General features: G+C 29.2%; 2 protein-coding genes across 3 annotated transcripts in view; one reads left to right on the forward strand and one right to left on the reverse strand.

Annotated features, from left to right (window-relative positions):
* The window catches only part of LOC145268676 (F-box/WD repeat-containing protein 5-like), an 85,054-nt gene extending 60,909 nt beyond the window's left edge, over positions 1–24,145 (forward strand). The window contains exon 8 of the mRNA XM_080124170.1: positions 23,441–24,145. The gene's annotated coding sequence lies outside the window, so the exon portion shown is untranslated. The remainder of the gene's footprint in view (positions 1–23,440) is intronic.
* A 150-nt stretch (positions 24,146–24,295) lies between these two features.
* Positions 24,296–25,384, reverse strand: part of LOC145268677 (cilia- and flagella-associated protein 157-like) — a 74,133-nt gene continuing 73,044 nt past the window's right edge. For both annotated transcript variants that reach the window (XM_080124173.1, XM_080124174.1), the window contains exon 10: positions 24,296–24,465. In XM_080124173.1, coding sequence (XP_079980299.1) covers positions 24,301–24,465 — 165 coding nt within the window. In that variant the 3' untranslated portion in view covers positions 24,296–24,300. The remainder of the gene's footprint in view (positions 24,466–25,384) is intronic.

Raw genomic sequence — 25,384 nt, forward strand, 5'->3', positions numbered from 1 at the left:
ATTCTCCGGTAGGCAATTAGCAATGAACTAACCCCTTCTCAAAGAGAGAAGGCAAAGCCTGGGAGGACAAATCTCCTAGAACAGCTTTACTGTTTTCATCTTGGGTGTTATTCTCACGTTTTGGTCGAGATAACCTCCAACCTTCTTCAGGTGTATCTTGTCGAACTCTGGAATCTGCAAGTACTCATGACGTAGTGGATAAAGTACTTAGTGAAATTCAGTTGTAAATTTACATTCTTCTGAAATCCTCAGTGTGGACGACAGTGTCATACCACAATCAACAAGGAAAAGGGCATTAGAAGAATGGTCAAGATGTTAAATTTTGCAAGTGTTTATATGTACTGGTCTTTTTTTTTTCATTGTTACTTTTTTCACATGTGGCCGTGATCATCTCATCTGTTTTTGCCCATGTCATCTTATTGTTGTCGATAGACTCATCTGCTTAAATAAACGAATAAACTACTCCTGTATGAAATCACAAGGAGATTTTGTTGAGTTTTCAAGGTTTTATTGGAGAGAGAATATACTTATAGGGAGAGAGACTAGATAACTAATTAATTATTTACTTAGTTTTCTGACTTGAGGATTGAGAGATGCAGTCAGACAGAGGCATCAGTAACATTCACTTAGATCATTTGCACATCCCATTCACTTGATTTCCAATGGAGAAACTAATTTGAAAATTTTTTTTAAATCCTTTGAGATAAGGTGTCATAATTGGTGTATTCATTCTTTTTGCGGACTGTTATCCTCATCTTCATAGTTGTTGTTTCACCACGTTTCGGCCAACTAATCCTCTGGCCTTCTTCAGGTGATTAACTGTGACGGGATAAAAATGCTGAGTTTTGTAACTGTATCTTCAGTAATTACTGCCTTCCATAGTTGTTGTCTTACATCCTTTTGGCTAACTAATCCTCTTGCCTGCTTTGGATAGGATTGAAACCACTATCTTCAGACAATGCTCACCTGGAACCGTATTGAATTTACAGTGAATTGTAAATAAACTTGCATGTTGGCAAAAAACAAAAATAGGTTGGGGAGTTAAAATAAAGAAAAACAAATATTTTAAATATTTATTTTTCAAGAATGTCACATAAACAAAAGAGAAGGAAAAGAGAGGAGAGACGACAGTCATTCACTGTGTGTGACAAATTCCAACCGTCGTCTGACTCTCCCCCCCCACACACACACACACTTACTGCTAAACACAGTTTCTCTGTCTGTCTCTCTCTCTCTTCAATGGCCATCATTGAATTGTGAATAAACTTGTATTTTGACAAAATTCGTCTGTGTTGATTTTGAGATCAACACCAAAAGAATTGTCAGGTGTATGTATCATTTCGCATTTGAAAAGTGCAAACTAGAAAATTATAGCCTGTCACTCTTAGGCAGAGTTCAATAGAGAGTTGGCAACCTAATAGATCCCGTACTGTCAGCTAAGCTTCAACCGCTATCCCATCGACAAAATGTGTGAATATGTGTGTGACATGTCATTTGAACATACCTTCTGCCATTTTGTTGGTCCATCTGGAAATCCTCGTCTGGGAGGGAGACTTGATACCTGTTTTTGGGGACAAAGATTTATTTCACACCAATAGAAGAATTTGGTTCTATAGTTTATTTCACTTTCCCAGATGTCTTGCAGAAGGTGGAAAGTGAATTTGGCCTGTTGTTTTTTTTTCTTCTAGGTCTTATTTCTACCACGTCAGCGTTCGTTCCCCACCCCCAGCGAAGGGGAGGAGACAACGGCGAAGCCGTCTGCTCTCTTCCAAGTCCCAACCAAATCTCCTCGATTCAGCTAACCTGATCACATGACTCGCACGCAATCCAATCAGCTGATCTTAACTTCCTGTCAACGTGTCTACACTGTAATTCACACGCTCCCTCCTCTCTCTCTCTCTCTATCCATTCTCTAACATTCAGCCTCTGTCCCATCGACAAAATGTTGCATCCCTCTGCCTGTTTTACAAGTATTTTAATGCTAGATGCTCTGATGAACTACAAGCCCTTTTACCACATCAACAAATCCGACAAGCAATAAAATCCCACCCCTTCACAGTAGAGATCCCCAGATGCCAGAAAGCCTTTTACTCTGATAGTTTCTTCCCTTGAACTGCTAGACTTTGGAATTCCCTTCTGGGTCCTTGGTTCCTTGACTGTACTGGGGTGTGCAACATTTTATAAGTGTAATGTAAACAGATATCTTGCTGCTCAACTCCCTACATAGTATCCCTGCAACTTATGTCCCAGATAGTAGCTTCATGCATCAAAGTCGCACTTTGCCTTGTTTGGGGTGAAAATGCAATGAAAAAAAATTTAAGAAAAACATTCAATAATGGAACAGATTTCATTTCCGCTTAGATTATTTGCATTAGCCGTCGTCAACACGGTTTGACTTCCCGGCGAGAATTGACTAGAAACCCTTTTTTATCACGCTCAAATACATGATATCATCTCATATCGTCATATCGTTCGACACTTGTTTTTTTTTTTTAACCACGTTTGACCAATTGACCCTGCTTTGCCCCACCCATCTTTCGGTCAACCCTGACGACCACCTTTTTTACAGATCTAGGTTTTCCTGACGTTTACTGATGTGACCCTTACCAAAATTCATACAAGCTAACGTAATCGTTACTTTCTAGCATAGGGTCCCAAATATATAACAGTTAAATCAAATATGATTGGTTATATTTTGAAAAGCATACGTTTAAGTGACGTCCGTGTTGTGCTAAAATGCATTCCTTTCAGAAGCCAACAAAAATTGGGCTGCTGCATTTCCGTTTGGTCCAATTATGGACATCTAAAAGTTTTGTATTATTTGGATTCTTCAAACTACAGTTCTCGTCTTGCTTGTTATCTGCACAACATTTTGGTCGATGTAAAACGTAAACATAGATTCCATGAACAAAGTTTCTTTCTTAGAACTGCACACCTGTGGAACCCTGTTCTGTTTTCCTGCTTCCCAACTGACTACAATATGGTTGTCTTCAAGTCCAATGTTAACAAGTTCTTGATGAGCCGTCCCCTTAAGTAATCCAATTAACCAAATTTCCACTACTAACGATTACTATGAGATGTTCCCCATGACCACTGTACACTCATTAACCATTATCCTCGAGCGGCCTCTGGGCCTTGATAAGTAGTGACTCATTTGTAAAAAAAAAATAATCTAACCTCCAACCTTCTTCAGGTGTATGTTGTCGAACTCTGGGGACTTGTGGCGTAGTGGATAAAGTTCTTAGTAAAATTCAGTTGTAAAGTTACAGTCTTCCGGAGGTTGAAGGTTGAATACTCAGTGTGGGTGACACTAATGATACAATCGCAAATTATGTAGGACTTCTACCTAGTCATGGCAAACTGATCGAGAGCAGGCTACAACCGTGGATTAAAATAAGGATTCCTTTGAAAATTCTGCGCAGACTCCAGAGTTCGACAGAAAGATTCCCAAGTTCAACAAGATACACCTGAAGAAGGTCGGAGGTTACATCGTTAGAAACGTTGTGGTTTCTGTAACACTCTGGGTGTGAACAGCAGTTCGAAGGATCTACATAATACGAAGAACCAATTCTCATTTCAAAACTTCAGAAACGCCTGGAGATTTCTTGTGTTTGTCTAAAAGTTAAGTCTGCTCTTGTGTTTTTTTGTTATTTTTTGTTGTTTTTATTTTTCCATGGAGGAGGGGGGGGAGAAAAAAAGTTATGCACAAATTTGGATCATTTAACCTTTTAGAAATTTGGTTTTCCTTTTTTTTATTTTTATTATTTATGAGTAGGGATGTGCCAGCAGCATATTCCTTTCATTGTTTTCACTTTCGAGTATATATCCGACACAGTCAATCAACTGAGAACCACATTACTCTATATAAAAGCATATAAGATATCAATGGATACACACTCGAGAGTCAAAACAAGGAAAAGAATATGCTGCTGTCCTAGCCCTATTAATGAGTCACCCCATTTGAAGGCCAAAAGGCACTTAAGGATAAGGGTTAATTCATAAAGAATGTCATTTTAATCTTTTTTTTTTTTTTTCATGAGGAGGAGAAGAAAAAAAAACTATGCATGAGTTTTGATCATTCAACCTTTTAGAAATTATCCATTATTTTTCTTATTTTTAATGAGTCGCCATATTTAAAAGCCGATAGTCACTCGTGAATAAGGATTAATTAAGAATATTAAGTTCTTATCTAGAATTCGACTTAATTAAAAAAAAAATTATACACAGTGATCACCACTTATCAAGGCCCGGAAGCCACTCAGGGATAAGGGTTATTGCAAGTACATTACGTTAGTGTGGAGATTTGATGAAGTGTTTACTTAAGGTAGGGGGGGGGCGGTCCATTAGGAATTTGTTAACATTGGACTTGAAGACATCCAAGTTGTAGTTCGGTGGGAAGCAGGCAGACAGAACAGAGTTCCACAATTGATTTGATTAAAAAGTGGCCAATTTCACCGATTTCGACGATAATAGACGTATCGAAAGTGTGGAACATGCATTGATTATCATTCAGTCCCCCGGCAACTTTGAGTCTCCCTGCTAGTTCTTTGTAAAATAGTCCAAATTATTACAAATAAGCTCAATGAAGATGCACCTCCACTTTAAGAGCATCTATACTGTAGAATTACATTCCAGTAACACAAAAATCAGTCCACAACCGTGATTTTTATTTTATATTCATTTATTTCCTTGTTTTTGTTTTTTTTTTTGTTTTTGTTACATATAGGCACATTTTTATATTTACTTATTCCATAAGCGTCTTACACGTGTTTCATTGTATCGCGTGCAATCTACGTTTAGATTACACGTGGGCAACAGTTTTTGCGAACACAGATAACTTAAAAAAAATTTAACAAAAGAATGAAAACCTAACCGATTCACCAGAAATACAATATCGGATGTTATGAGTTCCTTTTGATAGGGAAAGCAAGATGACCAATTTATTTATTTTTTTACTCATACGAAATGGCATTTGGGAAAACCCTTAATTATGTAAATGAAGCAAGAGGAGGAGGGTCCCTCCTGCATGAGTGATGGTGAAAGGTAGAAACCTAATCGAACGTGAAGTCAATGGGACACTCCTATTGAGAGATACAGATTTGAGGAAGAAAAATAAAAATAAAATAAAAAAACTGTCTGAGATTGGTTTACTGGGAATTGTGAAATAAAATTCTGTGGATTGGAAGGCGGGGTCACGACCATCTAATTATCAATATAATGAAAGATAAAAAATAATCTTAAAGATCTGATCAATCGTGGTCAACAGTTTTTGCAGACACAGGTAACCTAAAAAAATTTAACAAAAGAATGAAAACCTAACCGATTTCCGTTCCATTGAATCGGTAATCCTATCTCAGCAAATGGGTATGAACATAATCCAGACACATCACAACCCAAGGATGGAATACTGTTGCCACATCTGGGCAGGAGCTGCTAGAAAGGACTTGGCCTGCCTTGATAGAGTTCAAAATAGACTTTGTAGCCTCATAGGAGATGTCCTTTTCTCTTCCTTACAACCTTTATCTCACAGAAGAGATGTTGCGAGTTTGTCTCTGATGTATCGTTATTTTCATGGAAAGTGTTCGACTGAGCTTCAATCTATGGTCCCCCCTCGCCAAACTTTCACAAGAAACACTCGTCTAGCTGTAGACACTATCAATAATTCCCCCCACTCTTTATCTGTGCCTAAACCTAAACGTAGATTCCATGAACAAAGCTTCTTTATTAGAACTGCACGCCTGTGGAATTGTCTTCCGTTTTCCTGCTTTCCGGCTGACTACAATATGGTTGTCTTCAAGTCTAACGTAAATAAGTTCTTGATGAGCCGTTCCATATAAGTTATCAACTTTACCAAATTTTCATTACTAATGATTACTATAATGTCCAATTTCTACTGTACACTCTTTAACCATTATCCTTGAGTGGCCTCTTGGCCTTGATAATGTGGTGATGCCTATGTAAAAAAAAAAAAAAAAAACCCTTCTGCTACGAGACATACCAGCCATTCTTTTTTTTTTTTTTTTTTTTTTTTTTTGGTAATGTCGCTAAATAAGGTTTGTGGTTTATATGAGAAAAATAAGACATTTAAAACGTTTCTTATATTTTTTTTTTTTTTTTTTTTTTACACAGTGATCACCACTTATCAAAGCCCGGAAGCCACTCAGGGATAAGGGTTATTTCAAGTACATCACGTTAGTGAGGAGATTTTATGAAGTGTTTAATTAGGGGGGGGCGGTTCATTAGGAATTTGTTAACATTAGACTTGAAGACATCCAAGTTGTAGTCCGGAGGGAAGCAGGCAGACGGAACAGAGTTTAAACATTATTATATAAGCAGTCTGGTAAAGTCTGGAAACTGATTGAAGTCACCTTGTACATCTCCAGGTAAAATCCAGACAAAATATTTAAATATTTATAACTGCATCTATAACAGAAGGTGGAATTTCTAAAATATTTTCCAGGGTTGATATGCCATAAAATAAGACACGTTTCCTGGCCACTAGACTCCAGCTATGTTTGGATGATTTAGACCAGGGGTGTGGTCCTGAATATGACCTTAAACTATGTCCAGTGGTGAGCCCCCAGCTTGTGGGCTTTAGAAGCTATGTAGTCACCCTTTAATCACCATTGCTCCCAGGTCCACTCTGACCCGGAGTGGTAGTACTAGTAATAGTATTAAAAAAATTTTCTTCAAAATCTTTGGATTCGGCATTAAATAACCCGAAAAGGGTTGATACGCCGTAAAACAAAATCAACCAAACCAAACTAGACCAGGGGTGTGTAACATTTTCTAACATTGGGCCATATTTGAACTTTGTAACAATAATGTAGGCCAGTTACCATAAGAAAATAAACTCTTACGTAGGCTTATGAAAACTATAGCTAAGTAATCAGGTACAATAGGTAATATTGTGAATACATTTGGAAATAAAAACGTGATATTTTGTGTGGTCAGGGTTCAAAAACGATGAAACTAGTTTTATGATCTTAAAAAAAAAAAAAAATTGGAATTAAAGTGCATGATTATAAAAAATAAAATACAGGGTGTCCAAAAAGTCACTGAAGGGTTTGGAACATAAATAGATTTTTTATTTTTAATGATATCTTTTTATAATTATAACATAATCTAATTAAGACATTAGGAAATTGTTTTAAAAATGCAAAATTCAAACAATCTTTTATTTATGAAAAATGTTTTTTTAAATGTTGCCCATTTTCAGCTTCGCATATTTGTGCTTTTTCGTAAACATTATTCATGACAGATTGCAGAATCTCTGGATTGCGATTTAACTCCCTTATTTTGTTCCTGATGTTTTTCTTTCAATTCTTGCAGGGTTTGGGGTTTGTTAACATAGACTCTTTCTTTAAGATAGCCCTACAAGAAAATACCGTCAATAAACTCTTTGAATCAAAACAATTGACTCGTGATTTTGTTAAAACAATTTCACAACTTGTGTACGTTGTTCAATGCAAAACTTATCCATAATTAATTTTCAAAATATTATTTGTAAAATATCTGAAATGGAAAAAAAAATAATCATGATTGGTAAAATGACAAAGATTTTTCAACCATTCAGTGACTTTTTGGACACCCTGTATATTCTCTCTCCTTCCTCCTCATCGTCCCTCCATCTACTTCCTTCTCCTTTCCCCAACTCCTGCCTCTTCTTTTTGTCACCTCTTCTCCCACTCTCTTTTCTTTTCCTTCTTCCTTCCTCTCTTTTCTTTCCCTTCTTCCTTCCTCTCTTTTCTCTCTCTTCCTTCCTCTCTTTTCTCTCTCTCTTCCTTCCTCTCTTTTCTCTCTCTTCCTTCTTCTCTTTTCTATCTCTTCCTTCCTCTCTTTTCAACCATTCAGTGACTTTTTGGACACCCTGTACTATTTAAGGGTCATATTGTAACAACAATGCGGATCAGTTACCATAAAAAAAATGAACTTTTACGTAAACTTATGAAAAGTATAGCTAAGTAATTCTGTACATTCAGTAATATTGTGAAAATTAAAGTTTTTAATTTTTTTAGATGAGGTCTGATTATTTATATTACTTGAAGACGGTCAAAGGCCAAACCAACCAAAACGTAATGAGAATAATATCCAATCATTATAACTATTAATAGTTAGTTGAAATATTTATGTAAAATATTAACTATTATAAAAGAATAGTTAGTTGAAATATTTATGTAAAATTATAACTATTATAACAGAATAGTTAGTTGAAATATTTATGTAAAATATTAACTATTATAAAAGAATAGTTAGTTGAACTATTTATGTAAAATTATGACTATTATAACAGAATAGTTAGTTGAAATATTTACGTAAAATATTAACTATTATAAAAAAATAGTTAGTTGAAATATTTATGTAAAATTATAACTATTATAATAAAATAGTTGAAATATTTATGTAAAATTATAACTATTATAACAGAATAGTTAGTTGAAATATTTATGTAAAATTATAACTATTATAAAAGGATAGTTGAAATATTTATGCAAAATTATAACTATTATAACAGAATAGTTAGTTGAAATATTTATGTAAAATATTAACTATTATAAAAGAATAGTTAGTTGAAATATTTATGTAAAATTATAACTATTATAACAGAATAGTTAGTTGAAATATTTATGTTAAATTATAACTATTATAAAAGAATAGTTGAAATATATTTATGCAAAATTATAACTATTATAACAGAATAGTAAGTTGAAATATTTATGTAAAATTATAACTATTATAACAGAATAGTTAGTTGAAATATTTATGTAAAATTATAACTATTATAAAAGAATAGTTAGTTGAAATATGTATGTAAAATTATAACTATTATAACAGAATAGTTAGTTGAAATATTTATGTAAAATTATAACTATTATAAAAGAATAGTTAGTTGAAATATTTATGTGAAATTATAACTATTATAAAAGAATAGTTGAAATATTTATGTAAAATTATAACTATTATAACAGAATAGTTAGTTGAAATATTTATGTAAAATTATAACTATTATAAAAGAATAGTTAGTTGAAATATTTATGTAAAATTATAACTATTATAAAAGAATAGTTGAACTATTTATGTAAAATTATAACTATTATAACAGAATAGTTAGTTGAAATATTTATGTAAAATTATAACTATTATAAAACAATAGTTAGTTGAAATATTTATGTAAAATTATAACTATTATAAAAGAATAGTTAGTTGAAATATTTATGTAAAATATTAACTATTATAAAAGAATAGTTAGTTGAAATATTTATGTAAAATTATAACTATTATAACAGAATAGTTAGTTGAAATATTTATGTAAAATTATAACTATTAGAAAAGAATAGTTAGTTGAAATATTTATGTAAAATTATAACTATTATAAAAGAATAGTTAGTTGAAATATTTATGTAAAATTATAACAATTATAAAAGAATAGTTAGTTGAAATATTTATGTAAAATTATAATTATTATAAAAATAGTTGAAATATTTATGTAAAATTATAACTATTATAAAAGAATAGTTAGTTGAAATATTTATGTAAAATTATAACTATTATAAAAGAATAGTTAGTTGAAATATTTATGTAAAATTATAATTATTATAAAAATAGTTGAAATATTTATGTAAAATTATAACTATTATAAAAGAATAGTTAGTTGAAATATTTATGTAAAATTATAACTATTATAACAGAATAGTTAGTTGAAATATTTATGTAAAATTATAACTATTAGAAAAGAATAGTTAGTTGAAATATTTATGTAAAATAATAACTATTATAAAAGAATAGTTAGTTGAAATATTTATGTAAAATTATAACTATTATAAAAGAATAGTTAGTTGAAATATTTATGTAAAATTATAACTATTATAAAAGAATAGTTAGTTGAAATATTTATGTAAAATTATAACTATTATAAAAGAATAGTTAGTTGAAATATTTATGTAAAATTATAACTATTATAAAAGAATAGTTAGTTGAAATATTTATGTAAAATTATAATTATTATAAAAATAGTTGAAATATTTATGTAAAATTATAACTATTATAAAAGAATAGTTAGTTGAAATATTTATGTAAAATTATAACTATTATAAAAGAATAGTTAGTTGAAATATTTATGTAAAATTATAACTATTATAAAAGAATAGTTAGTTGAAATATTTATGTAAAATTATAACTATTATAAAAGAATAGTTAGTTGAAATATTTATGTAAAATTATAACTATTATAAAAGAATAGTTAGTTGAAATATTTATGTAAAATATTAACTATTATAACAGAATAGTTAGTTGAAATATTTATGTAAAATTATAACTATTATAAAAGAATAGTTAGTTGAAATATTTATGTAAAATTATAACTATTATAAAAGAATAGTTAGTTGAAATATTTATGTAAAATTATAACTATTATAAAAGAATAGTTAGTTGAAATATTTATGTAAATTATAACTATTATAAAAGAATAGTTAGTTGAAATATTTATGTAAAATTATAACTATTATAAAAGAATAGTTAGTTGAAATATTTATGTAAAATTATAACTATTATAAAAGAATAGTTAGTTGAAATATTTATGTAAAATATTAACTATTATAAAAGAATAGTTAGTTGAAATATTTATGTAAAATTATAACTATTATAAAAGAATAGTTGAAATATTTATGTAAAATATTAACTATTATAAAAGAATAGTTAGTTGAAATATTTATGTAAAATTATAACTATTATAAAAGAATAGTTAGTTGAAATATTTATGTAAAATTATAACTATTATAAAAGAATAGTTAGTTGAAATATTTATGTAAAATTATAACTATTATAAAAGAATAGTTAGTTGAAATATTTGTGTAAAATTATAACTATTATAAAAGAATAGTTGAAATATTTATGTAAAATTATAACTATTATAACAGAATAGTTAGTTGAAATATTTATGTAAAATATTAACTATTATAAAATAATAGTTAGTTGAAATATTTATGTAAAATTATAACTATTATAAAAGAATAGTTGAAATATTTATGTAAAATTATAACTATTATAAAAGAATAGTTAGTTGAAATATTTATGTAAAATTATAACTATTATAAAAGAATAGTTAGTTGAAATATTTATGTAAAATATTAACTATTATAAAAGAATAGTTAGTTGAAATATTTATGTAAAATTATAACTATTATAAAAGAATAGTTAGTTGAAATATTTATGTAAAATTATAACTATTATAAAAGAAGAGTTAGTTGAAATATTTATGTAAAATTATAATTATTATAAAAGAATAGTTAATTGAAATATTTATGTAAAATTATAATTATTATAAAAGAATAGTTAGTTGAAATATTTATGTAAAATTATAACTATTATAAAAGAAGAGTTAGTTGAAATATTTATGTAAAATTATAACTATTATAAAAGAATAGTTAATTGAAATATTTATGTAAAATTATAACTATTATAAAAGAAGAGTTGAAATATTTATGTAAAATTATAACTATTATAAAAGAATAGTTAGTTGAAATATTTATGTAAAATTATAACTATTATAAAAGAATAGTTAGTTGAAATATTTATGTAAAATTATAACTATTATAAAAGAATAGTTAGTTGAAATATTTATGTAAAATTATAACTATTATAAAAGAATAGTTAGTTGAAATATTTATGTAAAATTATAACTATTATAAAAGAATAGTTAGTTGAAATATTTATGTAAAATTATAACTATTATAAAAGAATAGTTAGTTGAAATATTTATGTAAAATTATAACTATTATAAAAGAATAGTTAGTTGAAATATTTATGTAAAATTATAACTATTATAAAAGAATAGTTAGTTGAAATATTTATGTAAAATTATAACTATTATAAAAGAATAGTTAGTTGAAATATTTATGTAAAATTATAACTATTATAAAAGAATAGTTAGTTGAAATATTTATGTAAAATTATAACTATTATAAAAGAATAGTTAGTTGAAATATTTATGTAAAATTATAACTATTATAAAAGAATAGTTAGTTGAAATATTTATGTAAAATTATAACTATTATAAAAGAATAGTTAGTTGAAATATTTATGTAAAATTATAACTATTATAAAAGAATAGTTAGTTGAAATATTTATGTAAAATTATAACTATTATAAAAGAATAGTTAGTTGAAATATTTATGTAAAATTATAACTATTATAAAAGAATAGTTGAAATATTTATGTAAAATTATAACTATTATAAAAGAATAGTTAATTGAAATATTTATGTAAAATTATAACTATTATAAAAGAATAGTTAGTTGAAATATTTATGTAAAATTATAACTATTATAAAAGAATAGTTAGTTGAAATATTTATGTAAAATTATAACTATTATAAAAGAATAGTTAGTTGAAATATTTATGTAAAATTATAACTATTATAAAAGAATAGTTAGTTGAAATATTTATGTAAAATTATAACTATTATAAAAGAATAGTTAGTTGAAATATTTATGTAAAATTATAACTATTATAAAAGAATAGTTAGTTGAAATATTTATGTAAAATTATAACTATTATAAAAGAATAGTTAGTTGAAATATTTATGTAAAATTATAACTATTATAAAAGAATAGTTAGTTGAAATATTTATGTAAAATTATAACTATTATAAAAGAATAGTTAGTTGAAATATTTATGTAAAATTATAACTATTATAAAAGAATAGTTAGTTGAAATATTTATGTAAAATTATAACTATTATAAAAGAATAGTTAGTTGAAATATTTATGTAAAATTATAACTATTATAAAAGAATAGTTAGTTGAAATATTTATGTAAAATTATAACTATTATAAAAGAATAGTTAGTTGAAATATTTATGTAAAATTATAACTATTATAAAATAATAGTTAGTTGAAATATTTATGTAAAATTATAACTATTATAAAAGAATAGTTGAAATATTTATGTAAAATTATAACTATTATAAAAGAATAGTTGAACTATTTATGTAAAATTATAACTATTATAAAAGAATAGTTAGTTGAAATATTTATGTAAAATTATAACTATTATAAAAGAATAGTTAGTTGAAATATTTATGTAAAATTATAACTATTATAAAAGAATAGTTAGTTGAAATATTTATGTAAAATTATAACTATTATAAAAGAATAGTTGAAATATTTATGTAAAATTATAACTATTATAAAAGAATAGTTAATTGAAATATTTATGTAAAATTATAACTATTATAAAAGAATAGTTAGTTGAAATATTTATGTAAAATTATAACTATTATAAAAGAATAGTTAGTTGAAATATTTATGTAAAATTATAACTATTATAAAAGAATAGTTAGTTGAAATATTTATGTAAAATTATAACTATTATAAAAGAATAGTTAGTTGAAATATTTATGTAAAATTATAACTATTATAAAAGAATAGTTAGTTGAAATATTTATGTAAAATTATAACTATTATAAAAGAATAGTTAGTTGAAATATTTATGTAAAATTATAACTATTATAAAAGAATAGTTAGTTGAAATATTTATGTAAAATTATAACTATTATAAAAGAATAGTTAGTTGAAATATTTATGTAAAATTATAACTATTATAAAAGAATAGTTAGTTGAAATATTTATGTAAAATTATAACTATTATAAAAGAATAGTTGAAATATTTATGTTAAATTATAACTATTATAAAAGAATAGTTGAAATATTTATGTAAAATTATAACTATTATAAAAGAATAGTTGAACTATTTATGTAAAATTATAACTATTATAAAAGAATAGTTAGTTGAAATATTTATGTAAAATTATAACTATTATAAAAGAATAGTTAGTTGAAATATTTATGTAAAATTATAACTATTATAAAAGAATAGTTAGTTGAAATATTTATGTAAAATTATAACTATTATAAAAGAATAGTTGAAATATTTATGTAAAATTATAACTATTATAAAAGAATAGTTAATTGAAATATTTATGTAAAATTATAACTATTATAAAAGAATAGTTAGTTGAAATATTTATGTAAAATTATAACTATTATAAAAGAATAGTTAATTGAAATATTTATGTAAAATTATAACTATTATAAAAGAATAGTTAGTTGAAATATTTATGTAAAATTATAACTATTATAAAAGAATAGTTAATTGAAATATTTATGTAAAATTATAACTATTATAAAAGAATAGTTAATTGAAATATTTATGTAAAATTATAACTATTATAAAAGAATAGTTAGTTGAAATATTTATGTAAAATTATAACTATTATAAAAGAATAGTTGAAATATTTATGTAAAATTATAACTATTATAAAAGAATAGTTAATTGAAATATTTATGTAAAATTATAACATTTATAAAAGAATAGTTAGTTGAAATATTTATGTAAAATTATAACTATTATAAAAGAATAGTTAGTTGAAATATTTATGTAAAATTATAACTATTATAAAAGAATAGTTAGTTGAAATATTTATGTAAAATTATAACTATTATAAAAGAATAGTTAATTGAAATATTTATGTAAAATTATAACTATTATAAAAGAATAGTTAATTGAAATATTTATGTAAAATTATAACTATTATAAAAGAATAGTTAGTTGAAATATTTATGTAAAATTATAACTATTATAAAAGAATAGTTGAAATATTTATGTAAAATTATAACTATTATAAAAGAATAGTTGAAATATTTATGTAAAATTATAACTATTATAAAAGAATAGTTGAAATATTTATGTAAAATTATAACTATTATAAAAGAATAGTTAATTGAAATATTTATGTAAAATTATAACTATTATAAAAGAATAGTTAGTTGAAATATTTATGTAAAATTATAACTATTATAAAAGAATAGTTAGTTGAAATATTTATGTAAAATATTAACTATTATAAAAGAATAGTTGAAATATTTATGTAAAATATTAACTGGGGAATTTTGGCTCAAGTAAAAAATGTTATGAATAGAGGAAAAGTATAAACAAAGCGAGTTTGGAATTTGGTTTAGTAAACAATGATGTAAACAAAGATGTGGCTTACGTGACAAACAAGATTGTTTACATTACTGGTTTTGATCAGACTATTGTTTTCATCTTGAGTGTTATTTGTGCAACGTTTCAATTGGATTGGCCTTCGACAGTCCACAGGCATGTTAGATGTTTTTTTGAAAACCACAAGAAATTGCAGGCTTAACAAAAAAAAAAAACTATGAAACATGAAAAGTTATAATTAGTGCAATCCAAAAATCAAATCAAATCATGTTGAGTAATTTGAAAAGCAATTATATAAAAAAAATTTTTCATTTTTTTCACAAATTCGAAACTATAACTACAAAATAGAGACTAACTCACAGAATATGAAAATACCTACTAAGCCAGTAACTTTTCTCTTTTCTTTTCTAACGATTACTATATTGTCCAATTGACTACTGTACACTCTTTAACCCTTATACTTGAGTGGCCTCTTGGCCTTGATAAGTGGTGATGCCTATGTAAAAAAAAACAAAAAAAAAAACGAATATGCTTGACTTGCAACTAATTTCCTGACGATTTCTCATGACAAAAAAACTGTGTGTCTGAGATTTTATGCAAATGCAAAAAATTATACAAAGGTGAGACCGGTCGTTCCCTAGCTGGAACAACACTATAAAGCCGTGACACGAGGAAGGGGGGGGGGTCAAAAAGTCAGGACTAGCTGATTACATATGGAAAGAAACAAGATCAAAATAATTGACAGGGATGCAAGGTGGAAGGTCAGGCGACTGAAAGAGGCAGCACATATGCTAAAAAGATGAAAAATTACTAAACAGACCAAGCATAGAGATCAGTAACATTTGGGAGCCTCTAATTGTAGAAAAAAATAAACATTGTACACCCTTAAAATTTCAGCGACAGAAGGGAGATAATCCCTTGTTGATCTTTATTAGAGTTGCTTCCCCTTTGTCAACCAATTTTTTTTACACAAATACAAAAACATCAAGTAATATAAACAATCGGCCCTCATCTAAAAAAAATTCAGAACTTTAATTTTCACAATATTACTAAATGTACATAATTACTTAGCTATAGTTTTCATAAGTTTATGTAAAAGTTAATTTTTTTATGGTAACTGATCCGCATTGTTGTTACAATGTGGCCCTTAGATAGTACAGGGTGTCCAAAAAGTCACTGCATGGTGGAAAAATCTTTGTCATTTTACCAGGCATGTCAGTTGTTTAAAAAAGCACATGGAGTTGCAAAAAAGAAAACTATGAAACATGAAAAGTTCTAATTAGCGCAACACAAAAATTGGATTTATTAATCAGGTAGAGTAATTTGACAAAGTAATTTTATAAAATTTATCATTTTTTTCACAAATTCGAAACTATAACCACAAAATAGAGACTAACTCACAGAATACGAAAATATCTACAGAGCCAGTAACTTTTCCCTTTTCTTTTCCAAACAACAACCAACATGACTGAAGACGGTCGAAGGACAATCTGACTAAAACGTTGCACAAATAACTCAAGATGAGAACAATAGTCCAATCAATAAAAGTAATATAAACAATCGGCCCTCATCTAAAAAATTCAGAACTTTAACATTTTTTTTCTTTTTACAACATTTTCTGAATATTTTTTTAACCGAAATAATTTAACAATCATAATAATCGTTCTGACCCTTGGCACTGTCCACCACAACATAACACAGATACTACGCTGTGATCACAAAGGGCCACCAAATAACACCATATATAACATAATATATGACAGAACGCATTCTAAGAATGTAGCCACCATTTACTTTATAGACCAGCGTGTCTACATATTATTTATTGATTTTTTAACTCGTAGTAAAATTTTAATCAATAGACCATTATAAAAACTTTCGAAATGGTTACATAAAAAAAATAGCACGGTAAAAATGACACAAGTGGATGAATAAAAATAAAAAAAAGAAAGAAACGATTTTCTGTCTATTTTTCTTTTTTCTCTTTGCAGTATTTTTATTTTTAAAATACGAATCGCATTCCAAAAGTAATGTTTCCTATTTTTTTTTTTTTTTTATTCCATCCGAATTGCATTGTTATGGTGACTAGACGTTTGCATTCATGATTTGAATGTCTCATCTCTTCGTTGTCACACGGATAACACTCAAGATAAGAATAGTCGGATCAAAGCAAGTAGCATAAATATTATGAATACGTTTGGAAATAAAAACGTAATATTTTGTGTGGTCAATTCAAAAACCATAAAATTAGTTTTACGATCTCAAAATCAATATCGGAAAAAGACTTAACATTAACACATCCATGTCATTCAAAAAAGGAGATTAATGATGAGTTGGTGGGAATCAGGAAGTTTTTATGAAAACATAAAATCATAGAATTGCCATGTAATTGTAATGTAGAAATCGAAGATGAAATAAACAAAAGTTACAAAAAAGAAAAAAATGTAAGTCTTTAAATTTCAACAAAGTTTTGTACTATATATATATATATATATATATATATATATATATATGCTCTGCATCTATCAAAACAGATACATTGAGCTTCACTCAAAATTAATGGTAATTCAGTTTTCATCATAACAATCTCAACCCGTTAAACAAAAACGGTATACATTGAAAATAACAATATTTCAAAAATAAACATCTATATATATATATATATATATATATATATTATATATATATATATATATTATATATATATATATCATAAATTAGTAATTTTCTTTTTCTTACACTAGAATGCTTCACTTCAGCATTAAATAACCCGAAAAGAGCAGATAAACAAAAACAACAACAAAAAACGAAACTAATTGTAAACTTTAAACTTTTAATGGAATTTTCCACTTTTTAACTGAATTCTAACCTCATGGGAAAATTTCCGATTTTAACTTTATTTTTAAACATTCACATCTAACGGCTCATAGTCTAGTGATTACTGTCTAGTACATTCATCGATGAATTTACTGTTCATAATCGCTGCTGCTTTTCTATCGCCATCCGAGCAATCTCAACCTGTCAGCCTGAAATATTTCTTGTGATATTATCTATTATATAATAGGCAGTCGTCAGTGTGTTTGTATGTTCAGCTAAGCGTAAAAAACAACAACTACAAAACAAAGACCCACAAAGCTGGTATTTTTTCTTGATCAGTGTTGCCCTGGATGTATACTATCTAAAAGTTTATTCGTTTTTTTTTAAATTTATTATTTGGAGATCATATGGGTATTTATATCATCTAATTTTATCAAGATGTATATGCATCTTTTAATGTTATCATGTGAAGGAAAGTAATTCTGATATCTTTTTTCATAGTTATTTCCCTTATGCTGACTAGAATTGTGTGTGTGTGTGTGTGTGTGTCAAGAGAGAGGAGTAGACTGGGCAAAGAAGGGGAGATAGGAGGAGGAAGGACAACAATGAAGGAGGAGGAGCTTGAGGAAAGAGAGGGAGAGGTTAGGTTATACTTTTGCCTTGGAAAAAAAAAACAGATAACCTTGCTAGTGTATTATATAAATGAGTTGTTTGTCTGTATGTCCAGCTAGAATTAAAAAAAAACTGTGCAAGGCACACCCACAAAGCTGATATATATATTTTTTTTAATACTCTCACCTGGGTAACAACCTCATTATTTTCACAATGATTAAATAGTTAATCAGTTAATATGCGTGTGATCGTTTGGATTGGTTGTTTTTTGTTTTGTGACATATCAGCCATTTTTCGGTTTATTTTATGTCAAATGCAGTAATTTTGGAAAAAAAAAAAGAAGTTTTTATGCTTCAAGTTTTTCAAATCTTTAAACATTTACTCATGGAGTTTGCTTTGTTTGTTTTACGGCATATCAACCCTTTTCAAGTTATTTAATATCGAATCCAGTCATTTTGGAAAAAAAAAAATTTATTCTTAAAGTTCTTTATATCTTCAAATGGTGTTTGGTTTAGTTGTTTTTTTTTTAGAGGAAAATTGTTGTTTTTTGCTTTTGGGCTTTGCAGAGCATGATTGAGTTTTACAAAGGAAAAGGAGGGGGAAAAAAACAAGATGTACATGTATTTGTTAATATTATTATATAAAGGGAAGTAATTCCGATTTTTTTTTCACTGAGTTATTTCTCTTACACCGATTCAGTGTTGTGCGTGTGTGTGTGTGTGTGTGTGTGTGTGTCCAAAGAGTAATGGGCTGCCCAAAGAAGAAAGAGGGGTTGGAGGAATGAGAGATTTTTTCACTTTTCTCAGCGGATTATTACCGAATGGTCACTAATTTACTAGATTATCCAAAAAAAAAAAAAAAAAAAAAAAAACTTGATATTTAACATTTTTAAAGAGTGCTCTGTTTCTAATAAAACGTTCTAGTAAATCGATCCCCCATTTTTGAAGCATTTTTTCGGACAAATTTTGTGAATTTAGCTTTTTTAGGCCTTTTTTTTTTTTTTTTTTTTTTTTTTGAGGGCCAAACTGCTTAAAATAAAAAAGAGGGCCAAATTTGCGAAATTTAATCTGGTCCGTTTGGTAAAAGTTTTTTATGCTTAAACTTCTTTATAGCTCCAAATCTTTATTTACTAGCAGGGCGACCTGACGTTGCCCGGGGTGGAATAATGACCAGTGTCATTGAAATTATTGTCCCATATTTTTATTGTCATTGAAATTAATCAACAGAAAAAAGCCCAAATTTTGTGAATTTAGCCTTTTTTAGCCGAAAAAGTCGATGCTTCCAAAATGGGGGCTCGATTTACTAAAACACTGTATCAGAAATGGAGCACTCCTTAAAATATTAAATATTGCATTTTTTTTTTTTTTTTTGTTATTTTTATAATCTGATAAATTAGTGACCATTCGGTAATAATCCGTTAAAAAAAATGAAAAAAAGTCAAAAATAAAAAAATACAGAGGGGTATACGACTTTCATATGTCCACCAAAAAAAAAAAAAAATAAATAAATAAAAATGATTTTGTCACAACTTTCTAGTTGTAAAAATCATACTCTTCAACGGATTGAGATTGCCTGAGGTTGCTTGAAACCCTAATGCCAACATCAGTAGAACAGCAGCTCTCATGCCAAGTCATGCTAATTGGCATAAACAGTAAAACCCCATTCATCAACTCCTTTGATAGACTGAACCCCTAGTAATTTGTTATCAACCACTCTGACGACGCTTGGCTTAGTTTATCTCTAGAAATTGTCTGGTCTCTAATATCATACTCCCCCCCTCCCCCCAAAAAAATAAAATGTGATTCAGGGCATTCTTTGATGTCTACAGTTTTCTATAAGCATTTTTGAATCTGATTTTTCTTTGTGCCAAACTATTGTTTTCTAGTTTTTTTTTTACATTTGTAAAATATAAAAAATGTAAAAAAAATTTATTTATTTACAAATGTAAAAACATTTATGGTTTTTTACATTTGTATAAAAAAAAATTTTTCTTTTTACAAATGTAAAAAAAAATTATGTTTTTTCTATTTGCAAATGTAAGAAACTTGATTTTTTTTTTTTTCACAAATGTAAAAAATTTGATGTTTTTTCTTTTTACAGATGTGAAAAATTTGATGCTTTTTTTTTGCAAATACTAAAAAAATTATGTTTTTTTTTACCAATGTAAAAACTTGATGTTTGTTTCCTTTTACAAATGTAAAAAATTGATGTTTTCCTTTTACAAATGTAAAAAATTGATGTTTTTCTTTTACAAATGTAAAAAATTGATGTTTTTCTTTTACAAATGTAAAAAACTTGATGTGCCAAAAACGCAAGATGTCTTTTTCTTTTTCTTTTTTTTTTTTAAATTAAATTTTCTATTTACGAATACAAACTTTTTGGATTTAATTATTTGAAAAGGAAAATCAATCTGAAAGCCCATCTTTCGAATTCCTTGGCTTAACGTTCACAGGCAACATTAATTGGAACACATACATTTAGTATATTGCCAAGGCTGCTGCAAAGAAGGTGGGCTCCCTCTACCATGCTAGAAAATTACTAACATCAGAGAGTATCTTGTATCTCTACAAACCACATAGAGTATTGCTGCCACATCTGGACCAGTACATCTACCACTCGTCTAACTCTTTAGCAGGGTCCAAAAAAAAAGAGTCTCAAATCTAATAGATCCCGCACTATCAACCAAGCTCCAACCCCTGACCCATCGCCGCAATGTTGCATCCCTCTGTCTGTTTTACAAGTACTTTAATGAAAAGTCCTCTGATGAAGTCATTACAATCGTAACGCCAAAATTCCACTCCTTCATTGTCCCTCAATGGCGGAAAGTCTTCTATTCTTATAACTTCTTCCCTCAGAGTGATAGACTTTGGAATTCCCTCCCTGTTTCCTGCTTCCATGCAAAAGTAATGTAAACAAACATCTCACTTGTCTCTTTGGGTATTCCTCGGTTGACGTGGTTCCAAACAGTGGACCCTTACATTGAAGTGGTGATATGCCTTGTTTGTCAGTGGCATTCACCATTCAAGCGGGTTGAACCTATTTCCTCCAAAGGAGGGAGTATCAAGAGAATAATAAACTCAACATAAGTCCCCAGTCACATGTACATCCTGATTAGGAGAGATGACGTCGTTAGATTTTTGCAGCTCTTGGAGGGAGGTGTTGATGTCCTCCTATATACAGCATCTGGTATTCCCAAATGGTCACCCATCTTGTATTGACCAGGCTCAACATTACTTAACTTAAATCATCCAACGAGAACCGGTGTGTCAACATGATACCTTGTTTTGGGTGAAAAAGTGTAAAAAAAAATTGTTTTTTTTTTAACAAACTTTAAGGAGTTGTATTTGAAGGCTATGTCAATGCGGTTCATAGGAAACACAGTGGACATGAGTTAGTATATAAAAGAATGACAATATTAAAAGGAATTTTCACTAATTTTCAATTATATTACATTATTTGGTAAATAAATGTAATATAATTGAAATACGTTTTTTATTTTTTTCTTCTCTGAAGAAAAATTAATATTCTTGAAAATTTGGGACATCAACAATTACCATCTTGTACGACACATTGTTGGTAAATAAACGTAATATAATTTAAAATTATTGAAAATTCCTTCTAATATTGTCTTTATTCTTTTACTAGCATGGGTGTCCGGCGTTGCCCGGGTGTTTTGAGGTGTATGCTGAGCAAACAAAAAAAAAAAAAAAAAGGGCAATTTTTAAAAACTTTGACCCCTATTATGACCCCTTAAAATTTATTGTTTAGGGCTCAAATAAAGTTATTAAATTAGATCCATGTCCAAGGAACTTATATCTAAAATTCCACATGTTTAGACCCAAAATTGTAGGAGGAGTTTGGTAGAGTTCTGAAAGGTCAAATCGTTGAACTTTGACACCTTAATCGCCAAATTTCTGTCTGAAAACAAATCACGTCGATTTGCCCAAATCTCAGTACCCTGTATATCAAATTTCGAATCTTTTTTTTTTTTTTACATAGGCGTCACCACTTATCAAGGCCGATAGGCCACTCAAGGATAAGGGTTAAAGAGTGTAGAGTAGTCAAAAGGACAATATAGTAATCGATAGTAATGGAAGTTCGGTAAATTTGCTAACTTAAGTGGAACGGCTCATCAGAAACTTGTTCACGTTGGACTTGAAGACAACCATATTATAGAAAGCTGGAAAGCAGGAAAACTGAAGACAATTCCACAGGCGTGCAGTTCTAAGAAAGAAGCTTTGATCATGGAATCTATGTTTAGGTTTAGGCACAGATAAAGAGTGGGGAAATTATTGATAGTGTTTTCAGCTAGACGAGTGTTTCTTGTGAAAGTTTGGCAAGGGGGGACCATAGATTGAAGCTCAGTTGAACACTTTCCATGAAAATAACGATAAAGCAAAGACAAACTCGCAACATCTCTTCTGTGAGATAGAGGTTTCAGCGAAGAGGAAAGGACATCTCCTACAAGGCCACAAAGTCTATTTTGAACTCTATCAAGGCAGGACAAGTCTTTTCTAGCAGCTCCTGCCCATATGTGACAACAGTATTCCATCCTTGGACGTATCTGGCTCTTATATAGATAGAGAATTGCATCAGCAGTGAGATATCTACTGGATCGATAGAAGGATCCGACCATTTTTCCAGCGGCCTTGGCAACAGATTTGATGTACGTATTCCATTTAAGATCAGGAGTAAAGGTCAAGCCCAGAAGCCTGTCAAAACTTGAGGCCTCCCCAAGACGAGAGCCATTCATTTTAATTGATGCCAGATGGGGATCAGAACGTTTATGATGTAAAGATAGAAGCTTGGTTTTAGATGCATTGTAGGCTTAAAAGTGACAAAGTTATTGCGTAGGGAAATGTACACAGACACACACACACACACACACAGACACTTTCACTTTTATATATATATAGATATACAGGGCGGAATGATAAAATTATTGGCCTAGAAAAGATGACATGATTCCATTCCCGTTTGATGAAAACCAGTTTTCTTTTTTGTGTTGCAGAGCATCTACTAGTTGGCCAGTTGTGTACAAATCCCAAGAATGATAAGAGTTGAGCCTTCTATCATGTCTGCAAGTGACACAATGTTCAACGAGCGAGAAAGCAGCTAGTGTACAACTCAGGCTCTTTTCCGATCCAACTTATGACAACAGGACCATTGCCAGCACCCTAAAAAAGCATCGCTGGATTGCCAGGAATAACAGGGACGTTTCTGGCCACAGTTATGGTCTTTGGTGTAGTTTCAAATGAGAACCACATCATGCCACCTCACATCTTCGAAGTCGGTTTGAAAGTCAACACCAACGTGTACCTGAACGTGCTGAAGAGTGCGGTGATCCTCTGGTGCAATCAGGTGGCCGCTGGCAGACCCTGGGTTTGGCAGCAGGAGTGCTACAACTGTGTACCCTTCTCTCACTGGCCCCCTTCCTCCCCACTACCTGAACCCGCTGGATTACTTTTTTTGATCATACATCGGGAACATCACCAACATAACCTCCAACAATAAAAAAAAACAGCCTGATCATTGCCATCTGCCAAGTATTCGCCGAGCTCCCACCAGTGGTTGTGAAAAAAGGCATGCTCCCAGTTCCGGACCCGTATCAAGATGATGATTGAGGCTGAAGGCGGCTACATTGAATAGATGTCAGCTCTACTACATAATCAAGTTACCAGAATTGATTTTTTTTCAATAAAAGTTTTAAAATAAAGCTGTAGTGTTGTTTTCTTTAAGGCGACACTTTTATCGTTCCACCCTGTAATAACTCGTGTCCACGGTGTTTCCCACAGACAGCATTGTCATAGCCTTCAAGCTCAACTTCCTTCCACACTATGCGCAATGCTTCAAGCAAACTACAAAATCGTTCTAACAAGCTTTATTCGTAAGACTAATTTTCGTAGTTATCACTGGTGGTGTATCAATCGTGCTCGGACTCTCAGTGTCACCTTTCAAGAATTCCACCATGTCATGTAGTGGATTTTTACCAGCTAAGGAAGCTTGAGTCAGCATCTTCTCAGCAAAAAATAATGTCTGAAATGTAAGAAGAATAAAAAAGTTATAGACTTGATTTTGCTTCGACTATAGTTATCGAAGGAGGAATCACACACATATATATATGACGTTGCAAGCCTGTCTCTGCTTTATCGTTATTTTCATGGCAAGTGCTCGACTGAACTCCAATCTATGGCCCCCCCCTTGCTAAACTTTCATAAAAAACTCGACTAGCTACAACCACTATAAACGATTTCCCCCACTCTCTATCTGTGCCTAAATCTAAACGCAGATTCCATGAACAAAGTTTCTTTCCCAAAATTGCTCACCTGTGAAACACTATTCCACTGTCCTACTTCCCAGTTGAATACAATGTAAACAAATTCTTAAAACAAACTACCACCTTACGTTCATTAACACTTATCCTCGAGAGGCATTCAAGCCTTGATAAGTGGTGACTCCCAAGTAAAAAAAAGGACGTTATGAAAATATATATGGCAATCAAGCTACACAAAATTTTCCGTATTTCATCCTTGTAAAGATTCATGAGGCTATTGCGTGGAATTAATGTGACCGCATGACAACATGAATTCCATCCAATAGACTGATGAATCCTTAGTAAAATGAATCACGGAAAATTCTGTGTAGCTTGATTGCCATGTGTATTTTCATTACTTACTATCCAGCTCTACTCACATATTGAGCGGTCCTGGATATGACCTTAAACTATATCCGAGGGTGAGGCCTCAGCTTGCAGGCTTTGGGGAGTGTGGAGCCACCCTTTAATTGCTATTGCTTCCAGGTCCACTCTTACCTGGAGTGGTAGTAGCTGGTAGGGTTCCAACTATGGGTTAAATAGAAACTGACTTGAAAAAAAAGACACAGATATATTCTATTACAAAAAAAATTTCTTCAAAATCACTGGATTCGGCATTAAATAACCTGAAAAGGGTTGATA

This window comes from Euprymna scolopes, chromosome 44 (assembly GCF_053919585.1).
Source record: "Euprymna scolopes isolate OS-2025 chromosome 44, ASM5391958v1, whole genome shotgun sequence".
In the NCBI taxonomy this organism is placed as follows: Eukaryota; Metazoa; Mollusca; class Cephalopoda; order Sepiida; family Sepiolidae; genus Euprymna; species Euprymna scolopes.